The 20,111-nt window shown below is 35.4% G+C and overlaps 1 protein-coding gene across 2 annotated transcripts in view; it reads left to right on the top strand.

Annotated features, from left to right (window-relative positions):
* Positions 1 to 20,111, top strand: part of LOC118745958 — a 213,536-nt gene that overhangs the window by 155,554 nt on the left and 37,871 nt on the right. For both annotated transcript variants that reach the window (XM_036479639.1, XM_036479640.1), the window contains exon 2: positions 10,233 to 10,444. In XM_036479639.1, coding sequence (XP_036335532.1) covers positions 10,233 to 10,444 — 212 coding nt within the window. The remainder of the gene's footprint in view (positions 1 to 10,232; positions 10,445 to 20,111) is intronic.

Genomic DNA, 20,111 nt, shown 5'->3' on the forward strand with positions numbered 1-20,111 from the left:
GCTACGTCAAGTCTAAAGTCTACAGAAATAAGCCAGCAACTATTCCAGCTTTGGAAGACAACATTTCCGAAGAAATTCGGGCTATTCCGGCCGAAATGCTCGAAAAAGTTGCCCAAAATTGGACTTTCCGAATGGACCACCTAAGACGCAGCCACGGTCAACATTTAAATGAAATTATCTTCAAAAAGTAAATGTCATGGACCAATCTAACGTTTCAAATAAAGAACCGATGAGATTTTGCAAATTTTATGCGTTTTTTTTAAAAAAAAAGGTATCAAGCTCTTAAAAAATCACCCGTTATATGTATTTGATCAAAAAGCTAAAAAAGACGAACAAGTTGTCGTTTCGAGGATCTAAAAACTAAATTGAGTTATCTCACGTCCCAATGTAAGTCAATATTTGCGAAAGCGAGCAGAATAGATAAAAAAATTAATAGATGGAATAAGGAGTTCCTTGTCACATCGCTTTCTTTCCCACGGAATTGTAAAAGCGAAAGCAATTTCGTTAATTAACTTCAACTTTAGAATTAGACTACATCATGGGACAACCCGGCACCTACTCTGACGTATGGATTAGAAATAATATCCTTTTGCAATTCTTCCTATTGGACAATTCTCAGAGGAATCACGATTAGCAAGAAGCAAGGACTTTAAGCGCTATTGGCAGCATAAATAAATTGAAAAAATATTGCAGACAAAAACCACCAACTGTACCAACTGATGCCAATTGAAAACGCCAAGTGGACCAAAATCCTTCTCCGCCTGATCTTTCGATCGCAGAGTAGGTATTTCTCTTCCCCTGCTAGTACCAGCGGAAAAAACTGTACAATACATACTTACATACATTCAAGGGTGGAGCGTTGGATTCCATTCGTACAACACGGCCGAGGCAGCTTGCCATGTATCGTTGTTAGACACATAGAGTTCATCACTCCATCGTCGGCGGAATTCGTCGTGGCGAACGCGAAAATGCCCGCAAATGTACTGCAGAATTTTCTTCTTGGGTAGTCTCAGTACCGACTCATTGGATATTGTCTTTGAACGTGCTTCTGTGCCACATTAAATTTTTGCTTTGAAGTCGTAAATGCACACAAATATACATTACACTAAATATTTAATCTTAGGATTTTACGCAAGTACGACTAGTTTTTATTTCCTATTTTTTGTTCGTTGCATTATTTTTCTATAACTGGTTTGAGGATATAAGAAAAAAGACAAGTAATTCAACTACTTAAATCTGATCAAGCGTTCCTTACTTTGTTTGTAATAGAATTTCTAGCTCTGATTCTGCAATGTTAATGGAATTTCCTAAATACTAACATACGTGAAATGGCGTACATACGAATTTGTATTTTGTCTTGTTAAATTCGATTGAATGTTATATGATATATACATACATATGTATGAATATGTATTGACCTTCAGCATAAGTAACATTCATTAAAACTGGAAACGCATGTACATACTTGGAATGCTTTTCATTGTTGAACACGTATGTACATTAGGGTGGTCCAAAAAAGCATGTAAAACAAAGTAAAGTCGGAATTTTTATGCTCTCACCCCCTAGGATTGTTCTATAGCGAACAAAAATTACCCCTATTTTTTTATTATGGCATCAAAAAATATTTAGAGGTCGCTCAAAGCGTTCAAAGTTTTCCATGTATTTTATATGGGGAAAAAACAACTTTTCGTAGAAATAGTGTAGAATTCTTGAAAATCAATATTTTTCGACCGGAAGACTCTGTTTCTCTTCAGGAGATTCCCGGTAATAATACTCAATTATTTGTTTAACCATTTTTATATAGTAACTAAAAACTATTGATTTTCAAGAATTCCATACCATTTCCACGAAAAGTTGTTTTTCAAAATAAGTAAATAGGGGCATAGTTTTTCGATATAGAACAATCCTAGTGGGTGAGAGCATTAAAATTCCGACTTTACTTATTTCGGACCACCCTAATGCAGATACATATGTACATTCAATTGGGATACCCTGTATCAACGGCAGACACCTCTCCCGTAAAAAATAGGTTATAGTATGACTGAATATAGTACATATGGTTAAAAGCATATCTCCCCTATTTTTTAAGTTTTTCAATCCTTACGGATTGGCTAGTTGCATTGTGCGAGGGATATCGCCAGCGTTTCGCGAGTGGTCAGCGTGACTTTCATATGGAAGGCCAAGAAACGCTAATTCATCTCTCTCAAGAATTTCGGACCAATCAGTCCCTCTTTAGTTTTACTAAAAACCCCAGAGAGGCTGATTTATCTGCATTTTAGGAACCGGATTCATTATTGTTTTCTATCAGGAAAATCTGATCTAATCAAATCAATTAATTTTTCGAAGTCAGCAACTGTATAATAAATTTTGGCAGTCTCTTCTCGGAGGTGTGGGTGTTATCAGCAATCTTTACTTCACCAAAATCATATCCTTGTAACTTGCGAACACAGTGCTGTGAATATAAATTTTTTTCTCCAGCTAAAAGATGGGCCAGTAACACCTTTTGTAGGTTTTCAATTACTTTATTTTCAAGAGGCCCTGATCCCGGCTCAATTTCAACTGTCGACATTCACATATCGTATAGAAAACACCGGACGTGGAGCTTAAGACATTAACTTCAGGAAATTAGTGGGTCATATAAAAACTCTGCTTGAATTTTCGCCACTATGTGGGGTTTATGCCCACACATCTGAGTTTTAAATGTGAAATTTCCATAATAATATAATTTAAAAATAAATAAAATATAATATAATACAAATGGTTTAACAAGATCGGCAGGCAAGCGGTCAGGAGGCAACAGGAACTGCGTGATAAGCAGTTGCAGGCAAAATACACACGCACACATAGTACACACTTCACACGTTGCCTCGCGAGGCTACTGGCTGCCTGGCACTGGTTTGAAGCAAAAGCTTTATTTGACGCACATAGAACAGTGATGCTCAAAATAGCGCCCTCGGGCGGAACCCTTCAAAGCTATCTGTAGATTTTATATGGAGGCGCACAGAGTAAGGCTTTCTGCACATTGGTCGTCCAATCATAGTTGCTTCATCGTCATAATCATGATGCAACGATTACATGACGACTACACTTTCGCACACTCGGTCGTGATATTTCAATTCATTTGGAGTCTAAAAATTCACTTGGAGCAGGTATTTTCTGTTTTTCTGGTTGATATTTTTGTGAAATATTTACAAAAACCTGCAATTTTTAAAATTTAGACTGTGCTGCAACAATTCTAAACATTATTTTTCAGTAATATCTCTTCTTTTCTTTTGCTGAAATGTGTTTTGTGCATGCACACAGAGACTTTTTACAATTTCGTCATATTTTATAGTTACAACGCTCACATTTATTGAATTTTAATGCAATTATCCACTTTTTAATAATTTCCACAGATTTTATGCAAAAAAATACTATTTTTTATGCAATTCCCCATAAAATGTAAAATAAATAATAATAATGTAAATGTAAATGTAAAATGTAAACAAACAATGCGTGCACAACGATTAGCAAACGACAGTGCCGTACTTATCCGTTTCTGCATCTTCTACGATATGCCGATAACTAGCCGATAACGACAAGTGTGCAGATCTCCTTTGAAATGCATGTGCTCGGCTCAAAATTTCAGGGCGAGACGATAACGCAACTATGATTGGACGACAAGTGTGTAGATAGCCTAAAAGCTCTCTCTGTGCATCACTGACATAGAGGCACCAGCGCCCAGTGGTTCAAAATTGGCATTTTGTGTTCACAATTCACTGAAGCCCTAATTTTCAATAGATTTTTGAATTTTTTATTTGTATTAATTTGTTTAGTGCAGTTAAAGTAGCAATTTTGAAGTAAATCGATTCTCCTGTTCTAGCTGATAAATGCTACGTAATAAGGAGCAAAATGGCCTAGTAGCCCAGCCCCTTATAAATGTATTTATATAAATTCATTTATAAAATATATTTAAAATAAATAAATAAATGTTACGTAATAAAAACTAGTAAATTGGAAAAGGTTCAATGTTAACGCTTCTTGTTTTTAAACATAACGATTTGTTTTGTTGGTGACAGTGCAATCATTTAAAAATGGTTTTGGTTTGCCGGTATTACAGAAAATCTTGTGGGGACTTATCCACATGCACCTTATGCGTGAAAAGTATAAAAGCTATTGCGCGTCCAACGAATATATGTATGTATGTACATATATATGTTGATAATTGCAACACGTTTTGCAAACTATTCACAAAATTTCATATTAAAATAATTAATGTAACATTTCACTTGTTATTATTGTAATTTATTTTCGGTGCTGTTAATTATTTTTAAAGCTTTATTGAGAATTAGATATAAAATTTAATTAAATGAATTATTTTTGAATACTAAATATTATGCATATCCAGCATTTTTAATGGCAATTAACTCCTCATGCCAAAGAAATTAGTATGCATAAATGAATATGGGCAAACATTTTAGTAATTTTTGTACAGATGTATTAGTTTATTAGCATAAATTTGCGTTTAAACTTGTGTGTGTTTTAATATATGTACCATATTTTTTTTTTCAAACGCAAACAACATAAACAGTTCTTTTTAACAAATCGGTGGCAACTGCTGTTAAAATGTGTGATAGTTTTACGTGGCAAAAATGCGCTATGCGTTGTGACTTTAAACTTTACATCTGTGGTCACAAGCAATAACCGCCTAAGTCGACTTAAGAATGAATGGAGTTATATATGCTATCGTATTCTTCAACCCCTATTCCCTGCGTACGTGAAATCCCCATTTCCCCATAAGGCGATCCAAATCCAAATCCAAATGTTTAAAACGTTTTTTCTCTAATTCAGGTTTTTGGACTTATTCGGTTATTGCTTATGACCACAGACATATAAGTGAAACCTATGATTTGCGGATGTATGTAAGTAAGCCCCAAGTTGTAAACGTACTTTGAGAGTGCACAAGGGGGCGTAGCAGCTCCCGTAGGCGTGGAATTTTTTATCAGCTATAACTTTGGAGCCACAAGTCACATGGGCTTGCTATTTGGCTGGCGACATTACTAAATTATGCGTTTATAGTAAAGTCTACATTACCCTGTGGAGTGTTTAACATAGTCTTAATTTAAATATAAGAGCGTCTGTTATACTTTTTTGTACCCTTGATCCACCTAAACTTTGTAAAAGTAAAAGTTTAACCTTCAGCTGAAAAAAACTTGCTTTGCTCTGTTCATCCCGAACGACTCACAGTTGTCCGGATTCCTGAAACCGCGGGCATGACGTGTTAAAAGTACTTGTAAAATAAAATTTAAATACAATAAATAAATGCGTAACAAAAAAGTATTTGAAATACAAATACAAACTACTTTTATAAAATGTATTTAAATACAAAATAGAAAAAACGTTTTTTGAAAACATTCACACGTGCATACATACAAAACATACAAAAGGCGGTAATAAACAAAAAAATTCAATAACTCTTTTTTGTTGCAATAAAAAAGTGAAGATAATATAATGAGTAAATTTGCAATTTGTGTATTGCGCTTCGCATAACCTTTTTACATTTTCGTCAATCCGAATGAAAGATTTTTCAAATGTCAAAAAATGAATGGAAGCATTGTACATAGGAAATCCAATCCAAATGCGGAATCCCACACCAATTTTGCGGGATTCGCGGGACTAAAGAAAAAAAATTAAATGCACGAATGCGAGTTGTGAGCGGACTCGCCAAAATGTTCGTCGTGCATGGCTGTATTAAATATACATCATTTTGTATCCCCGTAAGATAATTTCAGGAGTTAAAAGCCCTTCCGAAAGGCTTTCAAAATATAAAACAGTAGTACAAATATTCAGTTCAGCATAAGTTAAAGGAGACAAATTATTTCCTTTCTGTTTAAATTAAGGCATCCTTATGAACCAAACTTTTAGCTTTATCGTGCTTCAAGTACTATATATTTAGCATCATTTCCTGTACTACAAATCTTGTTTCATTATTAATAGATAGAATTTTCAAATCAAAATCAGTATACTACGGTACATTCCGTTTAGCTGCCTATTCGCTTAGCTGTTTTAGTAAAGCTGCACTTTTCCGGTAGAATGCTTATTTCGGAAGGAGATTTATACATTACGAATGAACATCTTTCATTTAACAGCATCGCGGGATAAAAAAAAAACGATTTAATCTTTCCGTTTCGAAATGGTCTAAAGACTGTAAGATACAGTTTTAAATATCCAAGTGATATACGTAATTGATGAATACATATGTATCCCCCTTTTACAAACTCAACAACTCCCATATGTAAATATGTATGTCTGCATACCAAATTTCAAGATCACGTGAATTATGGCTCCCAATTTATGGCTGATTAAAAATTCCACGCCTATGCGCCACGTTCGCTTTTACAAATTCATGTATACAAACCTTACTATAAGCACCTACCGTAGATACGTCTGCATACCAAAATTTTAATTTCATGTGACTTATGGTTTTGAAGTTATAGCTGATAAAATTTCCACGAATATGGGATGTGCCACGCCCCTTTTTACAAATTCATGTGTATATAGCGTACTATAAGCACCTACCGTAGATACGTCTGCATACCAAAATTTTAATTTCATGTGACTTATGGTTTTAAAGTTATAGCTGATAAAATTTCCACGAATATGGGATGTGCCACGCCCCTTTTTACAAATTCATGTGTATATAGCGTACTATAAGCACCTACCGTAGATACGTCTGCATACCAAAATTTTAAGTTCATGTGACTTATGGTTTTGAAGTTATAGCTGATAAAATTTCCACGAATATGGGATGTGCCACGCCCCTTTTTACAAATTCATGTGTATATAGCGTACTATAAGCACCTACCATAGATATGTCTGCGTACCAAATTTCAACTTCATGTGACTTATGGTTTCGAAGTTATAGTTGATAAAAAATTTCACGATTTGGGGGGTGCCACGCTTCCTTGTCGAATCCCAATTTTTTTCTTCCTGTTATAAGCCCAGGTGTCATGGCAATACTCTGCCAAAATTTCATTCGATTCTGTCCATCCGTTTAGGCTGCAACCTGGCACATATGTACATATATACATATTTACATACATACACACTTCTACAAATATATAGAAGATATCTATCATTAGCCCAGTATATAAGAATTTTAGGAATATCTCGTACACAATGCCACCTATCGTGTACATTTTTAGTCCCAAAATTTATTTTCAATTGGGTAACATATCGAGCCCTAACCGCCAAAATAACGTAAGCGACATTTTTTTCAAAATTTTCTTTTAGATGCAGAAATATTCTTAGAGCATCTAGATACATTTCTGCATCAAAAAGAAAATTTTGAAAAAAATGTCGCTTACGTTATTTTGGCGGTTAGGGCTCGATATGTTCTAAATATGAGCCAAATCGGAAAGTAAATGCAATTTTTAGGAATATCCTGACCCCAGCGCCACCTAGCCAGCAAATTTTTGGAAGGAATATTTCTTTTCGAGGTATTGATATACATATGTTCCAAATATGAACCAAATCGGTCTTGCCGTTTAGTAGTTTAGTGGCACAAAATATACAGAAAACTCTATGGAATTGTGAAATTTTGACGTCTCAGCTATGTGTTATTGCAACTTAAAATGTATATTGAAATTCATTTGTAATGCTAAATAACATAAATTTGTGCATTCGCGTAAATTGTAAATGGATAAGCCTTTCTGCAGGGAAGCATTTTTCAGCCCTTCATGGTAGGCCTGCTGACAGTTATAGTTTCGAGAAAGTAGAGAATTTCGTTTAAATGGGAACCAGCATTAACATCGATAATAATGTCAGCATTGAAGTCCAACGTAGAATCACTCTTGCCAACAAGTGCTACTTTGGACTGAGTAGGCAATTCAGGAGTAAAGTCCTCTCTCGACGTACGTATGTCGCAGAAGCATGGACAATGACATCCGATGAGGCGGCTCTTGGAGTATTCGAGAGAAAGATTTTGCGGAAGATTTACAGGCCTTTACGCGTTGGCGACGGCGAGTACCGCAGACGATGGAACGATGAGCTGTATAAGATTTACAACGATATAGACATAATGCAGCGAATTAAAATTTAGCGGCTCCGCTGGCTTCGCCATGTCGTTCGACGCTCCAGCTCTGAAAGTATTCAACGCGGGCCGCGATGCTCGTAACAGAGGAAGAGGAAGGCCTCCTCTGCGATGGAAAGACCAGGTGGAGATGGACTTGCCTTCACTTGGCATTTCCAATTGGCGTCAGTTGGCACAGAAGAGAAACGACTGGCGTGTTTTGTTGAACTCGGCCAAAATCGCTTAGGCGATTACAGCGCTAAATAAGAAGTAGAAGAAGATGGGTAGGCCTTATGGAATGGCTTCACTTGAGAAGGCCTACCTAAAAAAACGACAGGACTAGCTACGACGCGGGAAACTTTCGCCATGTGTTTTGAGGTTAGAAAAAATCCTGGCGTGATGGAGCAAAACTGACTTCAGATTCGTACCCCAGCGACCCCAAAAACATATAAAACACCTGGTCTAGAAAACTTTCGTCTTGATAACTAGCTCAAACTTTGTACACTTACCGATTTATGAACACATTGTACAAGTATAGAACAATCAGTTTCTAGCATAAAACACCATCCACCTATCGACAAATAAGTATACTATCGGAAAAACTGATTTTTTTCTTGAGCTTCCTTTCAGATGCTAAATTTCGAACACTCAAAGCACTAGTTCTATTAGAGGCACGCATTCAAGAGTATGTTCTTTAGAATATGTTACTTAAACGCCATTTTCAAATATCAAATGGTAAAAAAGTTACGTGAAAAACAGGAAAACTTAGTTAAATTTAAATAATCCAGAATCACTGATTTTTTGGCTAGTTTTGGGATTACAGCGAGCGTGAATGGTTTCAGATCGGATAAAACACCACAGTAACTCTTAATATAATATACATATATATTTTCTTCTGAAAAATACCCAACAGATATAGCGATTTTGACCATATACCTACGAAACTATGCATAATCACCAAAATCAAAAGTTCCTGAGATATGCCCATATGTGCAATAAAATAAGGTCGAATTTAAAAGTTGAAACTTTAAAGACCTTATCAATTAAAAATGAATACGTAGATTCTCTAAATCAACTCTTTTTTTTAACCGACTTCACAAAAAGGAGAAGGTTATCAATTTGTCGGAACACTTTTTTATTTTTCTTTTATATATGTTACCGCTTAAACTTTGGACCACGTTAACCGAATCAATAATTCTTTTCTGAATTTGGTTTAAATCCGATGTGTCGATCATGAAGAACTTTACGATAATCTTAAATTTTTATATGAGAATTGAAGTCGGATTTGTTTTTTGCTTAAAAATTATTTTTTTACATATAAATTTTTAATATAACTGTTTAGAGAAAATATTAATACGATTTTTTTCAGTCCTGATGACCTCGATCACGAAGGCTTGGGGAATTGCGATTTTTATGCTGGATTTGATAACCTAATTGTAAGGAAAAACTTTATGATATGACGAATATTGAAGAATAGAAAAAGTTTTTAAAAATACAAAAAACAAATACTCGTTTAAAAAAAATATTTAAAATATGAAAAACAAAAAATTTCTTCCTCCACAAAATGATATTTGCTTTATCGAGACGGAGAATCAGTGTAACATTAGGGAGTGATATAAGCAGCCGAATGTTGTTTTTATTGTATTTAGCAACATTCACCTAATTGCGTATTGATTTAAAATGTAGATTATTTTTACATGGTGAATTGCATTAGGCTGACAACACATGATAGCAGCCAAATTGGTGTTTGGGGAAAATTCAATTAAAATAAATTTAAAAGCGTTTATGTGGCATTTAAATATAATTTCGTCACGAGTGAAATATGCGATGTGTTTGTGATTCACTAGGCGTGCAAGCAATAAATATTTGTCAAAAGATATATGCTAATGGTAGAAATAATTTTAGTATATTATATTTAAAGGGAGCAATGGGATTTTGTTTACATCTACATTTATGTATATGTACATAACTACATAAGTATGTGCACACAAGAGCGTTGCAGTCATATAAATTAAATTTGTTTAGCTATTTTTAGTTATTACAATAAATGAAATTGTTTTGACGTTTTTTAATAATTAGTACATAAATTATTACAAAATAAAAATATTGATAATATGATCTGTACTAATTTGTTTTATACTTATGACGCAAGTTGGTTAACTTACTCACACCTTATTTTCAGGTCTGACAATGTGTTACCAAAGGCTGTCTGTAAACAACAACAATCACAATAACTTGGATGCAAAACCAACACATATGCCACCGTTACACTATCCACATGGCCACAGACGGAATGAACCATACTTTGACATGACAATGCCAAAGAATATTACATCGCTCGTGGGCAAATCTGCATATTTGGGATGTCGTGTCAAACATTTGGGAAATAAAACGGTAAGTAAATTGTAATGTCATGTTTACTTTTACAGTAATGGTAACGACAAGGAATACACATGTACATGTAAATGGGACCGACATGCTGGTGTGTGTTGGCTGATTTTTTTCGATAGGGTGGGAAACATTTCCGTTATCGCTTGCTGAGTTTGGTTTGAGGCAAAACCGGATTCGGCGTTGTAATATATTTAGTGTTATTTACCATCCTTACCTAAAAATTAAAGTAAACTGTATCAATTAAAATTTTCTTATTGGTTTCCATCAGGATTTATACACTTTTTCATACGCTTAAACCAATTGTAAATTCGGTACCTCAAAAACATGGTTTTGGAATGCGTCAACAGATTCTTAAGGCGTTAAGCAAATCGCCAGCTTATCCTTGATGTACGGGAGCAAAAAGTCATTTGTTGGAAAGATCATTTGTCGTTGTTCGTTGTTTTTCACCTTCAGTCAATAACCGTTTACCAAGCAAATTACCAATGAAGGGCCAACTATGACCCGTTATTGTAATATTGTATGTATTTGTGGTAGGAGCGTGAATGCCTGAGGCTTATAACCAGATTTTATTCGCATCTACGAAACGATATCTTAATTTTTGCATCACTAGGCATATTTTTTCATATCTCTTTGAGTAGCTTCAGTAACATCGCGCAGCTAAAATTTTGGCTTAAGAAATATTTAGTGCCGCGCAATTTGATCCCGTTTATCGACTATTGCCATTCGTCGAAAAATTCGAAACCTTTAAAAAACAAAAGAAAACAAAACAAAAACAAAAAAAATTTCAAAACCCACGAAGGAATCGATATACTCACGAAACAATGGGTCGAATATAGTAAAACTGCGTTTTTAGTTTTTCACTCCGACGTAAGGATTTTTTTTTCAAAGGACTTTGAAATTTTAAAGGTATAATTAATTAAAAAAAGAATTTAAAAATATCAGTGTCATGTAAGATAACTATATGGGTACCAGATGAGAGAGAAAATTCTGTAGAATTTAAAAACAATAAAGTTTTTTGGTTTACAAGGAAGAGTAGGTATTGAAAATGCGCGTTTAATAAATTTTATCTTTTTAAGTAAATTAAGTTTGCGAGACGTGATTCTATGAAGAGGTCGTGCGTATATTAGTCCTCAAACAATAATTTTTTCGAAAAAATTTTTTGCAAACTTTCAAGAATATTTAGGGACAAAATTTGTAAGGGATATTTTCCATACCCACTCGTCCTTATGGACCAAATATTTGTTCTGTTATAATTCTATAGAATTTTTTCATTTATATGATACCGTTTATTGTTACCTTACATTGCACTGAATTTTTTAAACAATTTTTTGAAATAAACATATTTTGAGTATTTTGAATAAACATATTTTTTAATTTCCTTTAAAAAAAATCCCTATACCCATAGTTTCGCGAATATGTTAATTTGTTTTTGTGTAAAATTTACTGTCGCACGGTGTAATGAATGGATTCCAAAAAAAACCAAAAGACCAAAAAGCTATAAAAAAAGCGAAAAGGCACTAAAAATCCCCAAAAAAATAAGAAGAAGAATTGGTAGTAAAAACCGAAAAAGACTAAGTAAAAATGCATTTATTATAGAAATGCTTATTTTACAATCAAAAAGAAAAATAATTTTGTAAACTAGTTTATCATTTTATCATATCGAGGGCTTATATTCATTCAATACGATTTATCTGCAGTTTTCACAAAAACTACTTTTAGAACTCATCCGATACTTAAATGTGATCATTGATTGCAATTTTAACTTTGAAATACATTAGTTAGTTCTTCTAAAAAGGATATACAAGGTCAGCATAAACATCATCGATGACAGTTAAGTCTTAAGAGGATTTTTATGTAGGAATCTCACTTTTGTGAAAGCAGTGCTCATAAAAATGACAGGGTTAAGTACTAACTAGTAAAGAAGCTTACTTTCAGACGAAACCTATCGACCTTATCCCTTTGTAGGGATGAAACAATACGAGTAAATACAGGTACATACTCGCTACTTGGCATCGATACTTTGAACCAAGTACTGAGTAGGTATCGAAAAAACTACTCGTATCGAAACCCGAAACCAAGGCGAATATCCCTTCAGAATTTTTTCCTCCACTAGTATAAATCGCCCAGTACTTTATGGCTCTTTAAACGCCAGCGGCGTAAATGTTTTCCTGAAGCCAGCATAAAATGAACTTTTGTAAAAGATATTTTTGCTGTTCTTGCATCAGGGAATTCATTTTCGTGGTGGCAAAATACCAAAAAATCTATTCAAAATATTTTTATTTAAGTTCATTGCACGCTGTTCTTAAGTCAAAAGAATACAAATCCAAAGAAATTTGGGTTCAAAACTTTTTAAAAACTTCATTGCGTATTGGGTTCAGGCCAAAAAACGAAAATATTTAAACCATCTATTTTTGAAAGTCATTATAAATGTCAAGGTAATTATTCTACCACCCGAGACTTCTGAACATCGTTGCAGTTATTTCGGTATCTCTTCTCGTTTGATTTTTTCTATTTTTTTCAAAAATAGAACACTGTGCGGCGTATACATGGCCCAACGTACAGAGTAACTCTATTATTCTTCGCGCTGAAAACATTAACGGACAACATTAAAGGTCATGGAGACTAGCTCTATTATTTAAAAGAGAAGCAAAGGAGAAAAGAGTAGGGTGAAAAGCGTGGATGACAAAGAAAAAACTAAAATGTTCAAAGTAGCCAAGCCCAGAAATTTCGTATTGAAATTTAAGCTTTCTGAGAATTCACCATATAAAATCCGTTAATTTTTACTATGTGAGATATACACCTGGAATTTTGTTAACTTATAAACTTTTATTATTCGGCGTATTACTTAAAAACTTCAGCAGCTCATGCGGAATACCTTCATAGCCAAAAGTACCGATACGATTAGGTATCGATACTTTAGATCCGATATTTTTCGTGTATCGATACTTTCTTACTATACTACTTTCAAGTAAAGGTATCCATACCTGCATGATATCGTTTCATCCCTACAGCTTTCTGTAAACTACTTGCCCTTGCAAGATAAGTAGCGTTGTTTTCCAGGTGTTCAACCATTTTCAATAATATGCTCAGTTAATGAAATAATTGAACCAAGTTTGGTAGAATATGATAAACCGGTCACAAAGATACACCGACATACATATAGACAAAAGCAGGAAAGCTAAATCACTCCTCCCCAAATGATTTTAGAGCAATAAGTCTCTCATCGTTCATTCTAAAAACACTTGAAAAACTTATTGACCTATTCATAAGGAAAGTACCCGCATCCACTCAATGGATATAGCGCAGCATGTCTATCTTAAGGACAGAGCGGTATATAGCGCTCTCCACGAAGTGTTCGGTCGGGACTATTGAAAAGTCACCGGAATACAGGGAATACACCTTAGACAGCTTCTTAGATGTTGAACGTCGAAACGGAGGCAATTATATATTTATTTATCCATCCAACAGTATATAGTTGTGTGGATCGGATTGATGCTGTAGGGCCGAGCAGCGTAGTATACCTGTAAAAGGACTTTCGGCAAAATCTGGAGTCTGTCACCGCATATCATTCACGGTGTGTACACCACAGTTAACCGACCGATTTTAACCTGGATCAAAGCAGTGATCAGAAAATAATTGGAAGAGTACAGAGACTCGCAAGCTTCGGTATATTTGGCGCCATGAATATGGCCACAAGAAGGGCTGAACATGGTCTTTTACTTGAAACCTCCACAAGTATTCGTAACAGGTGCAGCCCCAAAAGGGGCCCTTAGAGGGAATCGAAATCGTGGAAGCAGACCAACAACGGCCACGCAGCGATTTTAGCCGACTTAGATGTCGAAACTGACTACTTCATGTCATCCTGGGATTATAGTTTAAGATTTTCATATACTTTTCAACCCAGGAAGACTAAGAAGGTTGCCTTCTGCCGGTAAATTTTGGTATTTCCATTTACACCGATGGCTCAAATATGGATCTGTACTCCAAGGACCTTCAAAGAAGACAATTATACCGCCTGCGTGATGACTGCAGTTTCTATCAGGCGGAGATATTTGCCATAGAGAAAGCGGCTTCTCTCATACGGGACAGTAAGTCCCTGCCAGGGAACGTTACTTTATTCGTTGACATCTTGGCGGCATTGAAAATATTAGGCTCCAAGTAAAGGCTCTTCACGGTGTCGTCAGAAGGCACTGTACTATAGCACCAATGCTCCAACGACGGCTCCCTCCAAGCTCCCTCTGCAAAAGTTGGCGGGATGAATATGAAGAGGATTCGATTCACCACTTCTTATATAAATGCCCAGATCTCCAGACAAGGTGTGTCAAGCATTTGGTATAACGTTTGTTTAATAGCTTGAGGAGATAGCGGAGGTGGAAAAATAAACATCCACGGCTTCATCCGAGGTAGTAAGTGGTTTGACAGACTTTATACCGACTGTATGGATTAACCGTGGTTAGAAGGATGTGCCTCCTCCTGGCACTCACAGTAGACATTCACAATGGGAAAATCTGTCTCCGTGTGTAAGTGCAAGTCATTCGTACGCGCTTTCCTAACCTAACCTAACCTACAGTCCGATTTCGCCAGTTTTGAATACCAACTTGCCTTGGGTGAAGGCGAACCTACATACGATACCAAATTTCGGTCAAATATCTAAATTTATGCTCTCTGTTGATTCCGAGAAATTTGGTAAATATAAGTATGTCTATATCTATCTAGATTTCTTAAGGCTGATACAAACAGCCATTAACCGAATAAAGTTATAATACCCTTGTGGAGAAGTGCGCTCGGATAAGGATCAATTAACGCCTAACTGGTATAATAGTGCAACAAAAAAAAAGTAATTGAATAATTAACATTTTGGTGGAGTTTGTGGCCGTGATTCCGGAGATCATCACATCTCTTCAACAAAGATCTTCATCGAGTTCACCGGGGCAATCACAGAAAAGCGTGTGGTTTGTAATATACGAGTATTATAAGGTTTTCGTTTCTACCAAAAAAAGTTGGCCCTTCATTGCCTTCTTTGAACAAACGCTAAGCTGAAGACAATGAAAAGGCAAAAACGCTATTAGTCATAACTGCTATTTTATAATTCCATATTAATAGATATTTGAAAGTTTGCCAAAAAGCGAAATATGTATTTCCACTTTTGTATTTTCACTTGGTACTTGAAAAATCACGTTGTCAAATCACGCGTCCTGAATGTTATTTGTTGTAATTGGTGAGATTTTCTGCCTGCTCACTGGCTTTGAATGAGTGAGGTAAACTATGGCATTGTACCAAATATCTTAATACATACATATGAACAAATACAAAATGAACCTAGGCACACCGTGCGGTATGGTGGTCGCGCCAGGTTGGAACACAAATCGACAGCATTTCACCCGCCAACCGGTGCAAAAATATGAAAATATTTCAAACATCGACAGCCAAAATCCAAGTTGCAATACAATAGAACCAGCAAGGTAAACAACAAAATCACAAAAATGGCAACAATGTACAAACTTGTAACTAAGCAAAGGCGGAAAGATAAGAGTTTGTGCAACTAAGAGGTACTTCAGGCTATTTGTAAAAGAGCGTTTAAGTGCCATCAAGACCCGTGCTGAGGACATGAGCGTGAGTGGTGGTGAGCTGTAAATGTTGCACGGTAGGCAGTTACGTTGTGTATAACCGTGGAAAAATAAATAGTTTTAGGATTATTTGATGCTTTGGGGAATAAAGGGTTACAATGCCGAATACTTAGTAAAAATCTGATGCGGTAGAGCATTCAGAAAACTAAGTTCTACTAATTACACCGTACGATAGTAAGTCTTACATATAAAAAAATAATCAATTTATGTACACACTCGCAAAACTGGGGACTAAATAAAACTGTGTTTTTAGGAGTTTTTAGAATCACTTTCAAATTTCAAAGATATGGATAGTTCAAAACATTATTTCAAAAATTCAGTGCAATGTACGAATGGGCTATTAGATATTTAAAACTTTATACTTTAATATCCCTGAAAATTTTAAATGATTACTTTCGAAAAAAATAATATAACTTAAGGACTTATTAGACCACAAAGTCATCGAATTTCGTCCTTATAGCTGGTAGATAGGTAGATCAGTTAATAGAATAGTATTTACATTATCATCTGAAATTTTGCTGTATAATTTAGAAATTGTGTGTAGTATTTAGATGACGTTGAAAAAAAAAAATCGTTACAATTTTGCTTTGTTTTTTTTTTGTTTTTTTTTTTCAAACTTAGTATTTCTCGATTTTTCATTGTCGTCACTTCCTCTTTTCCAATTTGATCCGCCACAGAGACATTTGGCAACGATGATTTCTTTTATTTGCTCCATTGCTCCTAAACGCACACGTTGTTACATTAAACTGATATATAAATATAGACTTCCAACCTGGCATCGCTCGCATTTTGATGCCGCCTCGTGAACACCCCAAAGTAAGTAATTCGTGCTTTTCTCACAGCCTTTGTTGCATCAGCGCTGACATTGCCATGGCGCCAGTAGTAAGCCAAATGGCATGACCATGACTACCGGCCAGCACTTAAGTGTGCACGAATGCTGCATAAGATTTATGATGTGGCATAAAATGCGGCACTTGTGTTTTAAGCGTTTGCAGCATCAGGCAGCTGTTGAGACGTGGGGGCGATTATGTCTATGCCGCTGGCATGCCAACAGCTGTGCTGCTCATTTTCACTGTAAGTCTTCGCTGGAAGTGCGAGATGTTTGGAGATACATATAATGTGTAGGTGTATTTAAGATAGTCTATATGTACATATGGAGATGAAACTTAGGATATAAATGGGCACATATTATATGTACTTTTAACTACGCGAAGGAAGAAATGCATTAAAACATGTGTTAATTTTTTAAGTATTTAATATTCAACACATACAACATAATGAAGGGTGATAGAGCAAATATACTACGAGCTGTGAACATTTTTTGGCCGCGCTTCAAAAAATAACCCATCTGGTCCAATGATATAAACTGACTTGATTTTTCTGCTCACGTAGTCTTTCCATAAAAGAATGTTATGTGTAGGGCTCGGAATCTCATTCGCGAAAAAATCGAAAATATGCGCCTATAATATGCACTCAATAATCAAAAATAGGCGCCATATACAAGTAAAATATGCAATTAGAAATATTTTCCTAATATTTTATTGCCGGAACAAAAATAAATAGCACACCTACACCCATTTGGCGGCTTTAATGAATTTCAGTACGTCATACAGAGAGAGGCAGCTTCACTCTAAAACATTCTGCAGGAATGGATTGCAGAGTGTGTCTAGCCTCATCCTTGCAATGGCCGGACACTCGCACAAGAAGTGTACGACTGCCTCTTTTGAGCCAAATTCATCGCAACTACGACACCAACGGGCACACTGCAGTAACTTAGTAGATATCTTCTTTGCTCATTCCTAAGAGAGCTTTGGTCTAAATGGGTCCTAGGACACCCAGAACTACCGGGTAATCCTATACGATCCTGTAGGGTTCCACCTCTGCTTAGCCTTCGAGTAATAAATTTCGGTAATTGTTGCTTTTATCTCCCTGAGCGAAGCGCCCATGGCCACCCTGTGGGATACATTCAGTGCGGAGCCGCACGTTGCTAGTTCGTCCGCTGCCACGTTTCCGTAAATGTCCCTATGTCCCAGGAACCATATTATTTAGGGTAATTACGTATTGATCTGAGATATAGGAAAGCTCTCTCCTACAGTCTTCCACTAGTTGAGATCTAATATGGGTAGAAGAGTACCTCAATGGCCGATTAGCTATTCGACAAGATATTCAGATGAATATTTAAGAAAAAATTATAGGGATTTTTTTTGGCAAAAGATTTCGCACTAAATTTAAATGGCTGTAAATAAAAAAATAGCGGGTGGCCCTCGGCAGGCAATGGCAAACCTCAGAGTGTATTTCTGCCATGAAAGATAACTTCTTATAAAAATACAATCGTCGTTCGGAGTCGGCGCACGCCACAAATCGGAGGAGAAGCTCGGCCAAACACTAACATATGTGGAAGCAATTTCCGTTGCACCTTTTCCGTGTGCAATTTCTGTCAATGCCAATTTGCCAATTTACTCCCATCCAACTAACCGCCGCTAAAGAAGTTTCACTTCAAAAAGATATACAAAGAAAGTCAAAATAACAACTCGTGCTCTTACATCCGTAGTTGTGTGTGTAACGTATACGCCCCGTAGCACGATGCAGGAAATGTGGCGCCGTTCGCGGACCGCTAACCCTCTCTTCGTCGATTTGACAGCATCCACCCAATCGCTGACGTCATAAAATACTTTTGTTTACCTTCACTGTTGCCAACTTGATGTTTTTCGCACCAAATTTAGTGGGTATTCAAAACGCGAAAATTTTTGACTATGGTGCTTTGTGCGTTTTTGGTGCTTTTGTTTTTAGTTTGAAGACATCAAATTTGAAAATCTTAAGAAAATGGAAGTAAAATTTATAGCTATCATAAGTGTTGTAAGCAACTTTACAAAAATTTAAACAAAATCATGCCACAGTGACAGTCACAAGTGGCAACAAAATATTCGGTAGCACCTTCAATTATGCCAGAAGAAATCGAACGTCGTGCAAGAAAAATTTATTTTTATTAATTTAAATCGGCATCTTTACAATAAAATTATGTATGCATATAAAGTCCATAAAATACACCAATAAAAATTTGGTGCTTTTTCAAATTCAAAACTTGGCAATACTGCCTTTTGTTCGATGCTTACCCTTTTTCTTGTCGAGTTCGTCTTGCTCTCTCATTCTGGTATTGGTTGACGTCACGCCCCACCATACACAGTCAGCTAACACGTTCTCTCACTCGCAGACCTTAACTTGAAAGCCATATAATTTAAAAGTAATTCAATATTATCGTGGAAGACTCTTACACAGTATTCCTTATGCACTTGTATATTATTTTCTTCATTTATAAAATGATTTTAGAATGAATTTCGAGTGTGCCAATAAAAATTGCAAAAATGGTTTTTTAGTTTCTCAAATCAGTCACCTTTAACTCAAGGTAATTTTTTTTTTTTTTCATTTGGCGGCACACTAGTTTTATTACACTAATTCGTTCATTCGTTTTGACAAGAAAAACATTTTCACCATTTAATTTTAAAATTTCTAAGTATCTTAAGTTATCAAAATTAGAAAAATCGCAAAATTTCTAAAATTACAAAATAGCTGCGACAAATATGAAACTTCACAGATATGTTGCATTTGCTGCCAATGTCCCTTGCCTCTAATATCAACATTTTATTTGAAAACTTTCCAAAGTTATTAAAAAAAAACCGTAATGTTTTTTTTCCAGTGACAATGAAAAACTTAGTAATTTCGGTACTTTTCGCCTAAATAAACGTTTTAAGGCTAAAATGTTTCAAAGACTTTATTTATTTTTTATTGTGCTTGTTTCTGGAACTCTGGTATGTGGCGCTGTACTTGTTTTTCGTCTCAGATTTAAAAAAAAAAAAATTTTGCAAACATGTCGAATTAAATTTAGAGGGCCTAGAAATTTTTATAATGACTCAAATTAAATATCTTTAATAGCACTTAATTATAATTGCAGTTGAGTGTTATAAAATTGTGAGAAGAATGCACAGCTGCATGCAATTCATTAAAACCGCAATAAATAATGCAATTATTTTTCTTTTTTTTAAACA

The sequence above is a fragment of the Rhagoletis pomonella genome, unplaced genomic scaffold, assembly GCF_013731165.1.
Source record: "Rhagoletis pomonella isolate Grant_MI unplaced genomic scaffold, Rhpom_1.0 Rhpom_scaffold_00010, whole genome shotgun sequence".
NCBI lineage: Eukaryota > Metazoa > Arthropoda > Insecta > Diptera > Tephritidae > Rhagoletis > Rhagoletis pomonella.